General features: G+C 54.0%; 1 protein-coding gene across 1 annotated transcript in view; it reads right to left on the minus strand.

Moving 5' to 3' along the window:
• Positions 1 to 19,317, minus strand: part of DNMBP (dynamin binding protein) — a 35,802-nt gene extending 16,485 nt beyond the window's left edge. Inside the window, exons 1-6 of the mRNA XM_054831578.1 lie at positions 16,396 to 19,317; positions 12,381 to 12,603; positions 12,096 to 12,261; positions 10,462 to 10,640; positions 7,933 to 8,055; positions 5,441 to 7,369 (exon numbers count right to left, since the gene is read on the minus strand). Of these exons, the coding sequence (XP_054687553.1) occupies positions 5,441 to 7,369; positions 7,933 to 8,055; positions 10,462 to 10,606 (2,197 nt within the window). The 5' untranslated portion in view covers positions 10,607 to 10,640; positions 12,096 to 12,261; positions 12,381 to 12,603; positions 16,396 to 19,317. The remainder of the gene's footprint in view (positions 1 to 5,440; positions 7,370 to 7,932; positions 8,056 to 10,461; positions 10,641 to 12,095; positions 12,262 to 12,380; positions 12,604 to 16,395) is intronic.
• Positions 19,318 to 19,848: the final 531 nt, after the last annotated feature.

Consider the following 19,848-nt stretch of genomic DNA (forward strand, 5'->3'; position numbering starts at 1 on the left):
GACTCCTAAGGCTTTGTGGGTTGTTTCCCTGCCCACTCTGCTCCTGGCTCCTCCTAGCTTCACTGCTGCCCTTTGGACGTGCTGGCACTGCAAAGCCTCTCCCTTCCCTCGCCCTGGGGACACAGCCGAGCAAAGTCCCACCCTACCAGGGTGGCTGAGAGCACAGAAATGCAGCTGGCAGAGCCTGCTTAATCAAATACCTCCAGAGGACAGATTTTATGCTGTTTAAGCTAACAGGCAGCCACAGCCTCCAGCTCTGCCATCTCTTTTGCCGCTGCACTGCAGTGCTGTTTTCCTCTGTGTTTCAATCGCCCTTCATGGAGAGTTCACACACATGCCTGAGATAGATGCTGGCAGAAAGGGCGCAGAAGCAAACAGGTTTTCAGGCCCAATGGGGAGGTCAGTCCACCAGGAAGTGTTCTTTCACTCCCTCTGCCCAGACCCTACCACCTTGCTGCCTCTTCCCCAACACACACTCAAATCCTTGCAACAAGCCAAGCCCCACAAAGCTGTCTGCAGCCGACTCTGTCCCAGCCACGGTCAACAGAACGATTCTGCCCATGCCAAGACAGCCTGAGCCCTCCAGCTTTGGTATCTCTCCAGCTCCAGGGTGCCGGTGATGGGGCTGGAGACTGTGGGACAGCTCAGGCACCCAGGACACAGCACACAGCTGCTGTAGCATGGGCAAGGGACCCCTGCGGTACCGAGGGGCTGGTGATGCAGGAAGTACCATTCTCATCTGCAATAGCCCCACAACGTGTAGCTGCCCCGGTGTCCTGCCCATGTGTAATCACGTAACTATAAGGAATCGCCCTCTGTGTCTGTCCAAGTGCTACAACAACATCCCCTATTTCCTGCTTCGTGCTGCCTGCGAACAGCTGCCATGCTCACCCTCTGCAGGGTCAGGAATTGGTTCTTACACACAGAATCTGTTCATGATGGGTTATACAAGTAAAACAGGCAGTGGGAATATCCCCAGCACCTCATCCTTTCCCCCATGAGGGGCCCTCTCATGGCCCTGAGAGAGCAGACAAATCAGGGCCACAGGTTTTAGGGTGTACCCAAAACACTTGGGGCACAGACAGAGAAGTGACTGAAAGGACAGCAGTGGTGCCTGGGCTTCCCTCCCACCTGGGCCTCTGCAAAATGGGGCAAGAGCCCTTGCAGGACTTGTAGGTGACTGTACAGAGGGGTAGTGATGATGATGCCCATTTCAGCAAGCTCCAGGGTTTCCCATGAGAGCCCAGCTGTGCTGGCCACCCGTCTGTGCCAATCCTGGTGCTGCCCCAGTGCCAGGGCAGGGTGAAGGCACATCTAAGGCAACTGCCCAGCGTTTCCCCACATACCTCGCTTCTCCTTCCTGGTCTGCACAAACTCCGAGTGCCGCAGGGCACTGGGAGCCGTCCGTCTGTAGAAGCTGTTTCGCTGCAGCACAGAGCCTGCCCTGTTAGCTTCCTCGGCCTCCTGCTCCCAGACCTGGCTCCAGTCTGGCCGGCCTGTGCGTACCCTTGAGCGCTCTGCTCCACTGCTGCTCCCAGGTCCTGAGGCTGCTCCTTCCAGCTCCCCACGGCCATTGTAGTCCATGTTCTGCATCTTGGACTGTGTGTAGCAGATGCCTGACCCCGGGCTCATGCTACCATCTCCTGAGGACCAGACTGCAAACACAGGAGCTTCACAACCTCTGTCCAGACAGCTGCGGTCCATGACGTGGCCTTTGGGCTGCCTGTGCCGCTCAATGTCTTCTTGGTCTACTTGGTCCCTGACACCTATATACTGCCTTTCCTGTTCTCTATATGTCCCAGAGCCTCCATCCTCCCTATACCACTTTTCCCCTTCCCTATACACTTGCCTGCCTCCATCCTCTCTATACTGCCTTCTCCCTTCCCTGTACTCCCCAAAGTCCCTCTCCTGCCTATACCATCTTTTCTTTTCCCCATGTCTTTCATCCTCACTGTAGTCCCTAGGTTCTCTGTCCTCCTGATACCACCTTTCTCCCTCCCTATAGTCTCCAGGGCTTCCTCTATCCTCTCCATACTGCCTTCCCCCCTCCCTATACTGCCTAGGTACTCTGTCCTCTCTGGACCGCCCTTCTCTTATCTCAGAACTGCAGTCTCTATATTGAATGCCCTCCCTCTCATACACCCTATAGTTTCTACCCTCCGTATCCTGGCTTTTGCCTTCCCAAGCTCTGTCTGCTGTCCTACAGCCTGTGTACTGGATACCTCCCTTCCAAAAACTTTCACAGTCTCCATTCATGCTCCATCGGTCCACGGAGATGCCTTCCTCTCTCCTGTAACCGTCCCAGCCACTGTCTGCTCCCCGGCAGCCCAGGTACTGCCTCCTCGTCCTGGGTCTGTCATTGCAGTGAGCCTCACTGCACAGCACGGCCACGTCCTCTCTCTGCATGGCACAACAGTCCTCGTATTCCCAGCCGAGGAGCCGCGGCTCATGCCTTGGATCCTCCACACCGTGTTTTGTCCTGGGATAAGTGCACATAATCCTGCTGGGGTGCAGCACAGGTGCTCACTCCCTTTGCTACCTGCTCTCTGAGCCCAAGCCCAGGCTGACGCTGCTTCTCCGCTCTGCTCCAGTGCTCCCGCCCGAAGTGAAATGCAGGCACTGCTTCCTGAAACCAGCCAGCAACAGTACAAAGAGGCGCAGGCCCAATCACTGCCAGCCCCGGCCTCCTCCACCTGCTGCCCAAAGTAATCAGTAACTAGCCCCAGGAGGGAGGTCAGGGCTGGGCAGGCCCTCACCGCCCAAACCGGCTCCGTGGCTTTGCCCGAGCCTCCACGCAGGCAGCTCAGAGGCAGGGAAAAGAAAGGCACTGGAGCCTGTGGAGGCCCAGCCCCAAGACCAACGTCCTGAGGGAAGGGAAACAGACGGTGTGTGAGACTGCAAGAAGCCACAAACCAGAGATGGGACATCAGATCTCCTTCCACTGCCTTCACGCTCCCGCCGGCACAGAGGCTAGATGACGTGGTCAAGCAGAGGCTGGGCTCTGCTCCACACCTCATGGGGGAAAACCAAGGCCTTCAGGCTGCCCCTGGCTCAAATCTGATGCTGAGCCCACCCTTTTCCCAGCCCTCACCCACAAGTCCTGGGAAGAGCAGGAGAGGAACAGCTCCCTGCGTGACAGAGCATCGCCGAGTGGTGCCTACGCAGTGCCATGCAGCCACAGCTGCCTGGTTTCCTGCTCCAGGGAAGATGGCTGGTCTCCCTGCTGACAGGAACAGGCCTGAAGGGACTATCTGGGTTACGGAGCCAACACACAAGTTTCCAGGAGGCTATAGAAACACACTCCAGTAACTCCTCTTGCTGCAGGGTGCAACGTATTCACAGTTTTCCATGCCAAAAGCAGGAGCTCCTATAAGAAACCAAGAGACGACCACAACATGCCCTAGACAGAAACCAGGAGAGTCCATGGACATCATCCATGTCTCAGGTTCCTGCAACACTCATTAGGCATGCACAACCCATGCTCCCAGCTGGTACAAGACAAAAATAAAACCAAGGGACCCTCCTACTCCAACTGCAGGAGGGCAAGCACTAATCCTGCCCAAGCCTGGTGACCAGTGAAACCCCCAGAGTGCACACAAGACGTAGCAAAGAAGCAACCTGCAGATTTTAAATGTGTATTTTAGAAAATCACATACTTTCTGCTCTTCCTTTGGCTCCCCAAAGGACACAACAAGGGGCTGGGTTCCTCCAAGACCACGCCAGCCTTACTTTGTTTGCTTAGGTCAATACTTAGGCAAAGCTTTTCTCCCTCCAGTGTGCCTCTGGGTTCCCCTAATGGCGGCAAGGCAGAGACCATGCCTGAGGCATGGTACAAACACGTTTTGCTGACTGCATTACTGATCTAGCCCAATGCACTAAAGCTGGGCTAGGAAGCCTGAGACATGCAGATGTGGCAGGAGGGATGGGAGAGAGCTTGGGTAGGGCACATCTTTATGACAGGACCAGAGAGGCTACTTATAAATCCTCAGGTCTCTTGAAATGGTGAAAAATCCCCCAGGACTACTAAGAGGATAAATTGACAGGTAGGATGTCTCAGGATGTGTTAGTAGTTCATGCCTGAAACTTCCAGTTCCAGTAACCACCAGGGCACAGGTACTGCCCTCTGTCAGGAGGCACTGGGACAGAAGGACACCTTTCCCAGCAAGATCCATCCCATCAGAAGATTTCCCTTGAGATCCACCCTAGATTTTCCTCTTACTTCATCTAGCCTAAAATCCTTTAAGCCTCCTTCCAAGCATCCCTCTCGCATGCCACTGATGTGGAGGCTGTTTGTCACCCATTTCCCTGGTGCACCCATATCATCCTTCATTCCCATGTGGTCTGCATCAGATGCGATCCTGCAGCAAAGTGCCTGGGCTCCCCAGCGCTGATTAAGCAGTGGGAGTATGGAGGCAATGAAGTCAGAGTGAGTAATCTCCAGGCAGGAGCTGGCATTTCACTCCACCTCCTGCGTGCAGTGCCCACATTTCCTGCACATCGTGGGTTTCGGTAACAGAACTGCACTGTCAGAGCTCCTGGGAGCAGCTGGGGAAGGGACTGTGGGAGATGTACGTGGTCCTGTCTTTCCACTTTGTCTACTGTAATATCAAGTATAACGTAATTAACAGTACTGATCTTTATATGGCATCTTTGGGTTTCGGAGCCCAAATGCGCTCATATAAACAGGGCAAATTTCTCCTCTCCAAGTAGTTTTTCTGGGCTGCAAGGACAAAAGTCATCTTTTTGGCTACAGATACGCTGCAGTTTAAAGCTCTTTATTGCTGTTACCAATGTGTAACCAGTGTAACATCATTTTCCTGTCCTGAAATTCTGGACTCCGTGGATGGCAGGAGCACAAGGGCAGCCTTTACTTTTTGCCCACTAACCCTCCCCACTCCCAGGCCAGGTTCAGCACTTTCTGTGCATCTGATTTGAGTGACAAGTCCCCAAAGGTCTGTTATCACCACCAGAACAGAAGCCACAGGAAATCCAGCACCCTGACAGGCTGAGGGCAGCCACAGACATCAAATCAAATCTCAACTGCAGGACCACCAGCAAAGCCACTCTGAAGCTGCTGCTCACTCCCCTTCAACTAAGGGGGGTGAAGCAGGGACGTTGAACCTGCAGCAGCTATGTTTTTGCTTGAGAACAAGGACATACTGGGAATGGATCAGATAAGGGCTCTCAATATATGGTGGTGCTGGGAGAGGAGATGGGAGAGTTGGAAGGAAAAGGGGGTGGGGAAGACCAGGGCTGAGGGATGTCCAGAGAATGACACTGTGGTTCTGAGGCAAAATCATGACGATTTGTACTGCAATGATGCTTACAAAATGACCAAAATCAGGAATTAAAGAATGAAATAAAAGAGTGGCTCCAACAGTGCCAGCAGGGGCCAGTTGTCTCCCTGAAGCACCCCCATCCCATGCTGTTGCAGACTCACCTCTCAGCTCCTGCAGCTCCACGCTGAGGCTCTCGATGTTGGAGTCACAGAAATCAAGGTTTTCCAGGGCCTCTGCTCGTACCAGCTCATCCTGCTGCTCCTCCAGCATCACGCTTAGCTCAGCACGGGTCTTGCCGTAAGCCTCCAGGTCTCGCTCCACCTCTCCGATCCTCGTCAGCAGAATGGAGCGGGGGGAAGCCGATCCTGTCCGTGTCAAGTCCTCACGTCCCTCATCCACCTGGTGCTCCTGGATGCTGGGCTGAAGCTGTGGAGGGGCCACGTTTTTCCGTTGGTTGTTTGATGGAGGCCGGGGTGCAGGCCGGGAGGGCTTCACCGAGAAGGACAGAGACCTGCCTTTGGGCACCTGGCCACCCAGCGTGTGCACAGGGGTTGTTGCAAGGCTGCTGGGCCGAGGAGGGGGTGGCCTCAGGGCCTTCCTCCTCTCTGGCTGCCTGGCATGGGGGGCACACTCAGGAGACCCACGGACAATGTCCTTCTCAGAGCTGTAGTCCAAGATAGAGAAGTGTCGGGAGACCTTGTCCTGCTCAGGGCCGGTACTCGACAGACTCTTCTCAAACTGCGCCAGCTGCTCTGTCAGTTTGGAGTCGAGGTCTGTGCAGCCGTCCCACTGCGCTGCGAGCGGGCAGCATTCCCCCCAGCTCCCAGCCCATGTGTCCAGGCCCACCTGGGCACCTCCCAAGCTGGAGGAACAAGGTTTGGACTTCTCCTGTTGACCATCCACCCAACTATCCAGGTCCTGGGTGCTGCTCTGGCTCTCCTGGGGCTCAGATGCTGCCCAGCTGTTAGGAGAAGAAATTGCCTGGCTTCCGCAAGGATCTAGGGGGGAGCAGGGAGCTTGCGGGGGCACAGCGGGACTGCCTCCATCGTGCTCAGGCAGGGAGTGAGCTTCTGAGTTTCCTGGGGAGGCTGAAACAGTCCCCCCAGGCTCCAACTCACCTGCTTGGCCAGGCCTGTGGCCCCGCTGGGGAGGCAGCTGAGCAGAGGGGAGAAGGCCATTGACTGTCTTTGTGCGGTCAAAGGGGAGGGAGTCTGCTGTGCCTTTGGGACATGGCCCTTGGTGTCCTGTGCTGGGAAAGGACTGATGCTGTCTCAAGTCAGCGCCAAGAAGACCCTCTGACCTCTCTGTGGTGTGAGACAAAAGGGTGTCAGGCTCAGGGTGTGCAGCTGAGCCATCCTCCTTTTCCTTGCCATCTTTCCCTGGCAATGGAAGAGCTTCAGAGCAGGTGCTTTCCACATCTTGATGGATGCCTCCACCCTGAGGATCCCCAGCACCTGCCATTTCCCTGCAAGGCTCAGAGGCTTCCAGCCTTACAAATCTGTGTGGAAAGATGCCGCGTTTCCCTCTCAGCTCCCCCTCCAGCCAGCCATCCTCCAGAATGCCTACGATCCGAATCCTGTCGCCCACATCAAAATCCAGTTCCTTGGACTCCAGGGCTTGGAACTGATAGAGGGCAACACCGTAAGTGCTCCCCGGTTCCTCCTCCTCCTTGGGGGGCATCTCCACTGTCCCGTTGGTGTCACAAGTCCCTGGGGGCTCTGGATCCTCTGAGATTCCCAACGTTCGCAGAGGAGTAAGCAGTTCCACAAAACCCTCTGGGAAAATGCCCCTGCGGCCTCTGAGCTCCCCCTCGAACCAGCCAGGCTCTGGGATGCCAACAATGTTGATCAAATCCCCTTCCCTGAAGTCCAGTTCCTCCTCCAGCTGAGCAGACAGGTCCATCAGGGCCCGGGCTTGGCCCAATGAGTAGGCAGGCACCTCCAGGAGAGCGCTCTGCGACAGCTGACGGCTCCGAACTGAAAGGCACAGCTCCCGCACACATGATGAGGGGAAAAAGCCCTTGGAACCCCAGCTACTTCGTCCCTGGAGCCAGCTGGAGGCCAGGGACCCCCCCAGGATCACCAGGTCTCCTGCAAGGAATGAGACACACCAGTTAAGAACTGCCCTCATTGCTTTTCACCTCTTATTCCTGCTTCCCCATGCCCTTCCTGGCTGTGGGTGAGGTCTGGCACTCCACACAGAGTGCAGTGCGTGTTGGGGATGCACAAGAGCACAGAATGGAGGTAAGGCACAAAGCACCAGCAGTCTCTTGCATGCACATATCTAAGATACAGTTTTGGCTCCGTGACTTTCTGGCTGCTAAGCTGTGAAGGTGCACCAAAGCTTTCATTTCTCCCCCAAATGCAAGTTGAAGATTTGGGGACTGGAGTGCAGTTAAAAGGCAGCTGTAAGTTACCTGTGATCACACAAGTCCAATATTTGGAGTTTCAAGAGTAATGATATACGATGAGAAACTGATATTAAGGTGGCAGGAGCACAAAGGTCAATGGTGGATTTGACATGACCCATGTCATGAGGTATTAGGAAATTCCTTGTCTCTCCTGCCCCTCCAGGCAGGATGCTGTGACTAGGTTCATACTTCTGGAAGGACAGGTGAGGGCTATGAGATGCAAAGCAAGGGAATGGAGTTTACCTCTCTGCAATGACAAGCTCCCTGGCTCTTGAGATGTGAAGTCACTGGTACAAACAAACAGTTTTTCTCCCTGCTTCAAAGGGGGAATATCCACAGGTTCCACAAAGCTGCTAGGAAACTGCCCTAAAATGAGAAGCAGTTGTCAGCAATGAGTCTTTCCTGTAGCCCACCACTACTCTCTCCACCCTCCTTCCAGATTTTGGAATCTATTCGTCTCTTGCTAAAGGAAAATAACCAGTTACCCAGGGTGCTTCAATAGCACGGTGAAGAGGAATAAGTTTGGGAGACAGGAACTCCTGAGGTTTTAAATACTTAAGAGCTAATATGGAACAAAAATCTTTGTGCCCTAGGCTCACTCCAGGCAACCAACAGGCTGTGTTCATTACTGGGACTGTGCCATCAGCATGGAGTTTCTGGGAACAGACATACTAGACATACTAGGTTTTCTCTGCTTTCATTGCTTGCTTCCCAATTCAGAGCCATGATGAGGACTGAGAGGTCCAGCAGTGCTGGACCACGAGACCAGTGTCTTGTGACTGGGCACATCCACCTGCTGCTCCTCACTATAAGGCTTGGCTCCAACACAGCCTCAGCACAGAAGTCAGGCCGCCACACTCAGGATAGCCACATCTGTGTCACAGGCCCCGTCACAGCTTCAGCGCTGCTGAGGCTCCAGGGACCCTCCCCACTTTATCACCTCTGTGTACCCATTGCATCATAGGAGCCATTGCTGCATGCCCAGCTATTCTGAACAGGCCACAGCCAGATGGGGCAGTGCACGCTTGTTGACCGTCACAAGATACCACTCGGCTACTAATTTCAGTCCTGGAAGCACAGGACGTGGCAGACCCCACTACAGAGGCCACTAAAAATGTTATTCCTATCTTTTATAATTTGTGGCAAGGAGATATGATGGAGCACGGGCACTTGGAAGTAGCACTTCCAGCATTCACTCTTGATGACCCAATATGGCATCCACGTTCTCCAATAAAACCTGGAGACACAATATCCTAGACACCCAGAACTTTGCACTGGGTTTAGGCAGTTTGGCATCTGCTGTCATTAACCTAAGGCGCAAGCAGCAGCCCACAGGCTGCTAGCCTCAGTGGCTTCCCTCACAGTTTTAACCAACTCTACCTCTTTTTCCGTGTCTTAGCTTCCTGCTCTGTACATGGAAACAACCTAATACTGTTAGAAAGGAAGTCATGGAGCTACACTAATTATTCCCCACAGAGCACTGAATATTATTATTGGTAGGCTGTAGCACCTCCACAACTTCTATTCAAAAGCACTTTTTCAATCCTCTACCACTTTAGCTTAGAAAACTGGGCAGAAAACTACAACAGCTGTTCCAAGGGAAAGCAGGAATGCAAGTGGGTTTTGAGTTAAAGGCCATTAAAAACCATTCCGTGTGACTTCGGCATGTTTCTTTACCTTTGAGCTAAGACACACGTCTGTTTATTACTCGTTAATAGCTTCATCTTCTTGACAACAAGCACATCAGTTATGCTGGGAGACAAAACTGTGGTGAAGCAGCTATTGGTGATTTCTGCAAAGTAATTTGTGCCCGCTGACTTCAGCAGCTGCAGGATCAGGCACGCTCTCATTCAATGCCATTTATCAGCTAGACAGAGCACAGGAGAGAAGTCCTCCTCTCCACCTTTGCTCCTGTCCATCTTTGTTTTAGCCAGGAGACAGCTTGCGGCTGTTAGCAGAGCCCAGACTGCTGCTGCAATAGCAGCCCCATCTCCATGGCCCGGGATGAAACTCCAGTCCCACCCTCATGCTGAAGACAGAGTCAGTCACACTTATGCTTTGAAGTGGTCTGGTTTTCATCTCCCTGAGAGCCCACACATCCTCTCAACATCAGTATTAAGATGAGAAAGAGTTGCTTAAAAAGGGACTACGAGACTCTAAGTGTTTCACTAAGAGCATTTTCCTGCTTCAGAAGTTTCTCACAACCCTCCAACAGTTTAAGAGACTTGCACACTACTTCAGGCACCCAGATATTGATGGCAGCTTGTGCAGGAAAATGCTTTAAAGTGGACAGGAGGAAGTGGGGCTGAGTCAGAGGGCTCGGAGGGACACATGGACTCTGTCACTGTGTCTCCCACTGACTTGACCTGATGAGGTCACTTGGATGTGGATGCATTTCCACTCTCAGTGCATCTGTTTCCTCTCTCCCCTTACACTACCACAGCGGGTCAGCACATAAAACTAGCCAGGAAATGGGCTGTCCCACTACAGAGGATGAAGCACCTAGTATTGTGAAGCTCTCATCTCCTCAAGAACTGACACTCCACTATCTCCCTCAAAAAACAACGGACAAGCTATCTGAATAGTCGACGCAAAGCTGACAGGAGACTGGTGGCAGGGAACCTGCACCCTCAGTCCCAAGCAAAGTCCAGTGAAAGATTTAGTAAAACAAATCTGGTCCTGCACAGGGCTGGCCAAGGGAAGGTGTGCTCATGGGGTGGACATTTAGCTGGCATGTCTATAGATCCAGGTGTAGGCATTTCCAGCTCTTACCTGTGACACCTTCCTTTTTGCCGAGGAGCCAGAACTCATCCACCACGGCCAGCACCTCAATGACATCTCCCACAAAGAGGGGCAGCTCTTCAGAGACACTGGGACAGAAATCAAAGACTGCTCGTACCACGGAGCCAGCCTCCATTGTGTGGGGCCTGAAGGCAGATCAGTACCTAAGGCTGAGACACAGTGGGAAGTTCATTAGCAGCCAGAAACACCTGAAATTATCACATATACGCTCAGAAAGTAAAACCCTCCCTAAGCATGAGAGGCAGGAACAGTGCAAGGGAGTCCTGTCCTGAGCTCCCCAAAACCCCTCAACATGTGGAGCACACCACAGGAGCCAGGGGTCTCCAGAAACGCAGCCCCTGTGGTCCAACCTGCCTTGCCTAGCCTCTCTGGCTATCTCTGTGAGGACACGTGTTTGTGCTGCAACAGGGGGAGAGGCAACAAGAAAATTGGAAGTGAATTCCCGTCAGGAAGGAAGCAAGAGGAGGGGAGGAAGCTCAGCACTTCCCTGACATGCAGGGCAGGGCCCTGAGCCCGCGAGGGCCGGGGCAGGCAGACAGCACAACTCACACAGTCCCACCACACACGCTCCCACAGGACCAGGCACAGGCATCCCCCTTCCCATGCCACTGGTCAGGGCCACGGGAACCATGTGCTGGAGAAGCATCACACTTTTGCCTAAGAGGCACAAAGTCCTCTCAGGCAAGCTCACCCCATCCCACCGTGAATTCTTCCCACCTCTGCCTGGGCTGACCCAGCCTGGGCATCCTCAGACCTGGCTGGAAATGCCCTTTCTGCCTTCTAGGTACCAGGCTCAGCCATCCTGAGAGGCCTCATCACAGCTCTTGGCAGAAGCCAGGCTGAGATGAGGGTGCAGACCCTGTCCAAGGCTCTGGGAGACAAGGCTCAAATCCCCCGAGGCAGGGGACCCAAAGGGAGGCAAAGACATCCTCATCAAGGGCTACATCCTACACCCAGCAAGATTCCCCCTTCCTCTGGAAGTGGCTGCTGAGCTGGGATACTTTTCTGTATCATCTTTGTGTTGTAACAAGCAACCTCACCACCAAAGCACTTTGCCGCACTGAGGCAGCAGCAGTCCTGCAGCTTCAGCTGCTCCTTCCCCTCTTCCCAGATCACTCAGAAGGGGAACTTAAAGGTGCATCTGTCCAAGGTGACCAAAAACCTGAGATTATTCCTCCACATCTGCACCTCAGACCGACAAGTGCTTCCCTTCATCTTCCTGTCCCACTGCAATTATGGGCAGAGCACAGCACTGCCAACACCTCTCTGGTGCTTTCAGAGCACTGCCCTCCATGACACTGGGATCTCAGCATCCTCCCAGCCAGCCCCCCCGACACAAGCTGCTTTCCTCCCACATCACAAAGACAGCCCCTGCTCCGTCCAGCCGGACACAACTTCCCTGCAATGGGACCCAACCTCCTCCCCTCCCAAAGCGTGCACAGTGACAGTCACCCTCCAAGTGCCACCCAGCTGGCAATACCTGCCCTGTACTCAGCATGGCTTGTCAAACAGTCCCGCCTAGCTAACAGCAGAAAGAGCATGGTGACGACACACACAACCACCCACAGCGAACACACGGGGTCCCTGGGGCCCTCACTGCCCACCTGAGTCCCGGAAAGTCAGGAAGACAGGACGCTAACACGAGGACGAGAAAAACATCCTCGCTGATGAGGTGCAGCCAACTTCCAGTGAGAGTGCCAGCGGGGGATCCAGCCAGGGAAAGGCTTTCTGCTGACGGGACTGCTCTGTTTATCCAGTCCGACTCACCTCCTGGGAACAAAGCGGGTTTGTACTCGGCAGGAACAGCTTCCTCAGCACGTCACTCCCCACCCCCAGCCGTGCCCCCACAGCAGCCAGCACGCTGCGCCCCAGCCCCTGGCCACCCTCACCTCTGCCGTCCCGTCCGTCACTCCTGTTGCTCTCCACTGCCTTTCCTGTAGCACGTGGGCTCCTTGGGGCACAGGCTGTCCCTTTGTCACCAGCGTTGTGCTGGCTGTATAAACAAAGAGCCCAATATCCAGCAGCCGACAGCACTTTGCCACCAAAGAGAGATGAATGGACTGGAGTGAATCAGGAGCACAAAGAGCTGCAGTTCAGGGTAGCAGGAACCTACTGAGGCAGAAGGAGTAACAGTATTAAAAACATGACCATGTGGAGCAGGGAAAAAGATGGAAGAGACATCAATTAGCTTGGAAATACTAAAGACAAGGAAGGAGCCTCGTGCTGTTCAAGGTGGGGTGGCCAGGACATGCCGCTGCATGCTCTGACAGGAACAGGAGAGCAGCAACAACAGCCGCAGCAAGCCCTTGCAGGCACCCGGGGCTGCCCTCCACCCTGCAGACAAGCTGCCAACTCCTGCGGCACAGGGTGCCACTGAGCTCAGGGTCCTAGAAATCCTTGCCATGCTCTGAATATGCAAACTTCACAGCTGTGCTGGACAAAGGGGAAAAAATGTATCACAGGTGTAATTGCTGCCTCAGGGTAGTTTCTCCAGGAGCACATGACGGTACAGCGAAGTTTCTTGCGTTTCTTCTGTCAAAGGTGTAATGTAAGAGTGGGCTGAGGGTTGTGCAAGGATTACAGCACATGTGCTGCAGACCCAAACCCTGGCTTTGCTGCAGTCACTGGGGCTGAGGATATGGCCCTCCCGCTGCCCTGGGCTCAGATCCTGCCCATGAAAACAGCAGTGTCACTACCTTAACTCAGTTGCAACTCTGGGGACTCATTCATTAAAATGTACAAAATTTTCCAATGAGACAGAAGATCGAGAGAAGCAGGCAGGATTGCAATTGTTCCATCATGTATATATTAACTGCAGTTATAATAAAACACAGGCACTAGCCTATTCATGTGAAAAGCATCCCCTGAGAGACAGCCCATGAGGTAAGAAAGCGTGAAGTAACTTCTGAAACTGCCAAAAAAAGAATCCCAACAAGCTCACGTTCCCTCAGCAGTACCAAGAAGAGCAGGATCACTCCATGACTCCATCAGAGCCTAGACAGTATGCCCCTGTATTCAAAAGCAGTGAATCAACCTTGTGAGGTTTGCTTGCTCCATAACATGAATTGAACACAAAATATTATGTTTTCCAGGATCTTGGCCTTGTTTTATTACATGGAGTGCTGCCTGCCAACATTTTCTCCAAACCCCCACCTAGAGAAGGAAGCCTTCCAGCATCTTCCAGACTGGAAACTTACTGAGTCCAACACTTCAGGCCTAATGGTGGACCCGAACTTCTCCCAGATCCACCCTAGATCTGGTGAGAACAAACATCCAGCAGCAGCTCACGCAGAGGCTCCAGCAGGAAGAGCAGATTGCAGGGAGAGCCAGGCTCCACCTGTGATCCCCAGTGAGTCACGGCTCCTGAAGGCAGGCCAAGCACCATCCCCTCTCACCTCAATGATGGGTGATCCCTGCCTGCCGGGGGGAGGGAGGGCTCCTCCACAACTGAGCAAACACTGGGACTTCACGCTGGCGGAGGTCAGGGCTGCAAATTGCAGGACTCCTGCCCCCGCCTAGCAGCAGACCCACATCCAAAGAGAGCCTCACTGTGCAAGTATGAAGCTGCAGCACGGCAGCGAGCTTGACCCACTAAGAACACACTGTCTCTGTCTCGCTGCCTGATCCTGCACAAACTAGGTAACGTGTTCCTGGCGCCCGACTGCAGCCTGCCCTGTGCCAAGCTCTGGGCTGACACAACAGCATTGTGCAGCAAGGCAGAGAGTGGATTCCCAGAGCGTTAATCACTCCCCCCAGCCTGCCTGCATGCATGCTCAGCACACATTAACATTACCTCCATGGAAGACTGCCTATCCCATTTTGCCATTAGCTCTGGAGCGTGTCTGGTCCAGTGTGGGCTGATGAAAGGAGGGACCAGAATGAAATGACGGCTATTAACTCTGTTACAATATTGTTTTGAGACCTTCAGCACAGACTGGATCAAGCCACAGCAGCCAAGAGAAGGCATTTACACACTGACTCAGACAACTTCTTGTATCCCTCCTCTCTTCTTGCAGCTGAAATCGGGCAGGGTAAGAAGTCACAAACAATGGACTCACCAAATTATTGTCAGGCATTTGCCATCACTTAGATAAAAGCAGACCTACTGAAGATGGTGATATAAATGCCCTTTTTTTTGTGTCTTTGATGGTGAGCATAAGCAAACGAGTCATGGATGAATTTCTGTACCGTAAAGAAACAGGAGGTCTGTCTTCCCTCTTTTTGCTGAAAGACACTGAAGCAAGGATTTCAAGCACTTAAGAACTAAGGCAGCAACATGAAGAGACCATTTTAGCTGATTACAAAAAGCATTAATAGCCCCAGTAAAAGGAGAGACCCAAAGGGTTTGCAGACAGCTAATCCGGTGGTATACCTAAAGCACTCATCAGATCATCGGATAAAAAGCAGTGATGGATGGATGTCACAAATTTAGCAGAAAGAAAACCAAACTTCACGGGCATTATCGCCGCTTGTTTCCCTCTAAATAATACTTTTTGGCTTCTCACTCAAGAGGCAGTGCTGTTAGAACTGGCTATGGTCAGCACTACAGCACTGTAACCGAGAAACTAACATATCACCAAACAGACCAAAGAATGTGGTGCGGGCTTCCACAGGCACACTTGGTTTGCACATGAGGGACAAGTGGATTCTTGTGCAGCAGATGTCTCAGTCTCTTTAAAATCTTAGAGCCTGCCTGAGCAGTAGACCAGGAAGGAGTCAGATTCCCAGAAATGTACAAAAGCCAAATTTGTTGCAGAGCAAATAAATAAATACATATAACAATATTAAAGAAATACTGCCAGTTATCTTTTCTTAAAATTGAAAAATGCTGTGCATTTCACCTATGCTTTTTCACATCTTTTTCCACTCATTATAGCTTAATGCCTGTTCACTGAAAACACAATCCACCCCTAGAGATGGAGATGCCCCTCGGCCTCATTCAGTGCATTCTCCAGCTGCTCGGTCCGGCTTTGATAAGAGATTTGCTGCAGCTCTCGCTGCACTCTAGGCTGCAGGATCGGTACCTAACGTGCAGTGGGAGGAAACCAAGGGTGCTGCTTGGCTTCTCGCGTGATTGCGTCAAGCTTACTAACTACATGTTGAGGCATCTTCCCCTCTCTTTTCCTTTGTTCCTCCCCGTGGTCTCCAAATCTGGACAGCCCTCCTTATCCCACTGCATCTGCACAGTCTGCACAGTCCTCATCCACGTTTCAAGGGCAGGACATTGCCTGCACACCAGCACACCCTGACCGCTTGTGCCAGCCTTCAGAGCCACCCCATCACCCACAGTCAGTCCCCCTGCTAGGAGCAGAACATGTTGCTCTGTAAGCTCCTGGAGGTCCTTGCTCGCCTGCACATTCCTGGGTGGGATAAACAATACCCTGTTAAGCCAGGCCGCCTGGCTGGAGATAGTGCCAATACAGGGACTGCGGCTCTGGCAAACTGCAGAGCTGACCCTACAAACCCCAGAGAACAGACGAGGCAGCAAGCAGGGCAAAAACCTGCTGAATGGTGCGAAGGAGAGAAGCCTTCTCCCACCAGGGAAATGCTGACCGCTGCAGCCTCCTGTTAGGATATGCTGCTTGTCTCAGCAGATCGCAAAGAGCCTCCCCCCGAGGTTCACATAGTGGGAAACAGGAGATCTCCTCTTATGCACTCCATCTCCTAACCCCATATGGCTCCCAGGCGGAAGAGGAATCTCTTCACTTTAAAAGAAATAGCTTCTTTTCCTTCGTCTGTGACCTGACATACAAAAAAAGCATTAAAATGAGTACATTTAGGTTGGATCACCAAGCCCTCCAGAAGCAGGACTGCCAAGGACAAGGACAAGGGCAGCCTGAGCAGCTCGCCTCCCACCGCACGTGTGACAGTTTGAGTATTTGCCCCAGGAGCTCTGCCACGTACCACACGGGTCATTCAAATGGCTTCTTCTTCCCTCCAGCTGGGCCCTGGCTGTCACAGCATTCTCACCTGCTCCACTGCAGGACGTGGCTGAGGACAGGCTTGTGGCATTTGTGTGGGGTAAGCGTAGCTTGGGGAGGAAGGAAGAGGAGCTCGTGTTGGGCCAGGCAGCAAGCAAAGGAAAGTCATCTGGAAACTAGAGTGCAGCATCAATTTTTAATGCAAAGCAGAATACCTTGCCACAACATGTGAGCAAGGAGACTGTGATGGATATTGAACCTCTGGCACTGGGGATGCAAGCACGCAAAGGCCAGAACGCCAGCTTAGGAGACAAAAGTTTCCCAAATTCTCTATGGAGTGGCTGCATGCACCTTACAGACCCCATTACTGAGTCCTGTCTTCTCCCACCCCACAGCATGCAGTTGTCTCTCCTGCCATTTTGCAGACAGGCTAAAACAATACAACTTAGAATAAGGAACAGAGAAAATCCCAAGAGCAGCACCCCTTCTGCTGTGCAGTACCCATGGCTGGGCTCCCAGGGCTAAGTAGTATACAATCACAAAATTAGTCATTACACCTCAAGTACGTATCCAAAACAGGTTGAACTGGGGCTACAAGGACATTCCTCAACACTGGAGCGCTTGACTTTGCACCCTGAACAATATTTTTTAAGATAGCTTTTGGACAGAAGCCCATTATGATGCTTGGGTTGCTGAGCAGGGAGTCCAGAAATCTGGAAATTACTCAAGTTTGACTTGGAAGCTCTGCCCTTTGCCCGCCTTCGCTCCTGTTCTGTGCTGCTCATTATCTCCAAAGCACCTAAATCCCCGGCAGGGACTCTGCTGATACCTGGCATCACATGGACTTCTTCCTCTCAGAGCCCCTAGGTGCTCATGAGAAGGAAGCAATAGATTTTATTTCCTAGCAGAAAGGTTCTAAAAATAGGAGAAAGTAAAGGCTGTGTTGCTCAGAAGTGAGACTGAGCAATTCTTAGAATGTGATTAGAAAAATAATTTTGCTGGAGATTGAGGAGAAATTATCAGTTAAGGTAGTGAAGTGCTAAGGTAAGCACAACTCAGGCTGTTCCACCCAAGCTCAACATCACCATCGTCACAAAGTCCATCTGAACAGTCACCCACTGCAGGGACACCTCAACTGCATGCCAAACCCTGAGACATCACACAGACACACTTCCCACAACAGCTATCAGAGCCGGTGCTCTGCAAGGCTCCGAGGGTCACACCTTCCCTCTCCCCTACCGCTCATTCCTCCTGTCCCATTGCTAAGTTAACACTTCTCTAAAATCGTTGTATGTTCGTACTAGGTTTAATGTCACTGCTAATCCTAAGCGGAGCAGCTGGAGAGTGAACTGAAACCTTTGGCCTTGGCAGAGCAGAGGATTTCAAGAACAGAAGAGCAGAAGAAGCCAGCTCAGAGATGTGGGCATTATCGGCACTACGGAGGGCCTCGCAAACAACAGGACACATTTAGACGCAATGCCCAGCACGACTTGCAGCCAGAGAAGTGAGTCAAGATGAGGGGGATGATGGTGACGTCTTGTAGCACGGTAGAGGCTGTATTTGGCAAAGCATCTGCAAAACTGTGAATTCTGTATCTACAAACTCTTTCAGGCCTTTTGCTGAGGAAAAGACAGAATCGTAATGGAAGCGGAGGAGAGAATAGCAGAGGCAAGGGGAAAGAGAACCTTTTCAGAAGAAAGTGAAAGTCATGTAAGCATGACAAACCTCAAAGCAGATGTTAATGCTTATGACACAGCTAGAAGCTTCCTAGGTACTACGGCAAGAACAAGATGTGAAAGGACAGAGGTGGGGGCAGTACTTCAAACATCAGGAACGGCAGCATGTTTGAACTCAGAGGCCAAATCGTGTCAAGGATTGGATCAGCTGAGGCACTGCTCAGGGTCAGTAAAGGAGCAGCAGCAGCCTCTCAGGAGGTGCTGAGGGAGAGCCAAGCCTCCATCCCTCAGCAAGGCCACTGGCGGAGTCACCTCAAGTTCATCTCTGCTAATGTACAAGGCAACAGTATCAGGCTGGCAGCGACCCAGAGGGATTTGCGTTTGCCAGAGAACAGGATGGAACTCTCAGGAGTTTCTCTTCCCAGGCTGGTGCAAGCAGAGCGGGTGTTCTCAGAGGAGAGCTGCAGCTTGGAGCTTCTGCTCTGTGTGCAACCACCTGTGCCACCCTTCACCAACACTCCAGACTCTCTGTGCCAGACCACTCCAGGCCCTGGATGCTCACACTGTTTCTACGGTGCCAGGTGCTCCCCTGCAACAAACTGTCCAGGCACCACCAGCTGCCACCAGCCGCATGCCTGACCAGTGGGTGACCACCCCGGGTTACCACTGGCTGCACAGACATGGCTTACGAGACCAAAATCCCAACGGATGCAATGTGGGGCGTAGACGGGCGGCTCCCGCTGTAGCCCACAGCTGCCCCACATTGCCATGGTGCCTGAAGTGCTCCCAGGGCAGCGTGGGCACCGTGGGAGGGAGGTGGCAGGGGACAGCGAGCACCCAGCTGGGCATGCAGGGCAGGAGGGCCACACGCTGCCGCAGCCCGGCTGTTGGCGCAAGGGGAAAGCACCCACCCGAGCTAGCAGCACCCACCCGAGACAGCAGCACCCCAGCCAGGGGAACCCGCCACCCCCGCGCCGGCCAGCGCGGCCCAGGGCAGCCCCCGGGGCACGCAGGGCCTCGGCCTCAGCGGGGCGGCGAGGGGAAGAGGGTGCCGGTACGGGGTGCAAGGGCAGGAGGCGCCGGGCGCGGCGGGAGGCGGCGGGCTGAGGGGGGGGCCGCGGCAGAGGCGGGGGGCCGGGCCGCGCCGGGGGCCCGGCGGAGGCGCAGGCCGGGCGGCCGCGGGGGCGCGCAGCGCGGGGGAAGGCGGGCGGGCGGGCGGCGGGGCAGCGGCTAGGCCGGGCGGCGGCGGGCAGGGAGCGCCCGGCTCCCCGCGGCCGCTCCGGCGGATCCCTACCTTCTCCCGGCCCGCTCCGGGCGCCGCGGCCGCTCCTGCCCTGCGGGTCCCGCTCCCGCCTCCGCCCCCCCCGCGGCCGCCCAGCCCCGCCCGGGCCCCGGCCGGCCCGGCCCCCAGCGCCCGCCCGGCCTCGCAGGGCCCCGCCCGGCCCCGCGGCCCGCCCCGCCGCCCGGCTGCCTCTGCACGGTGGTGCCGCTGAGAGGCAGCGGCCGGAGCCGGCGCGACGAGCCGGAGCTGCCCCCGGAGCCGCCAGGCTGGGGCACAGCACCTGCATGCCCGGCACCCGTGCTAGGGTGCTGGCAGGGCACCCAGGACCCCGGCGCGGAGCAGGACAGGCAGCTGCCTGTGCAAACTCTCTTTGACTTCGTCCCTACAAAGCACTGCTGCCTCACAGGCACGGGCAGCACCGGGGCTCCCCTTCCCCGCTGTTGCCTTCTGTGAGTCTCTCGCTGCCTTGTGGGCTTCA

Source organism: Grus americana, chromosome 7, assembly GCF_028858705.1.
Source record: "Grus americana isolate bGruAme1 chromosome 7, bGruAme1.mat, whole genome shotgun sequence".
Taxonomy (NCBI): domain Eukaryota; kingdom Metazoa; phylum Chordata; class Aves; order Gruiformes; family Gruidae; genus Grus; species Grus americana.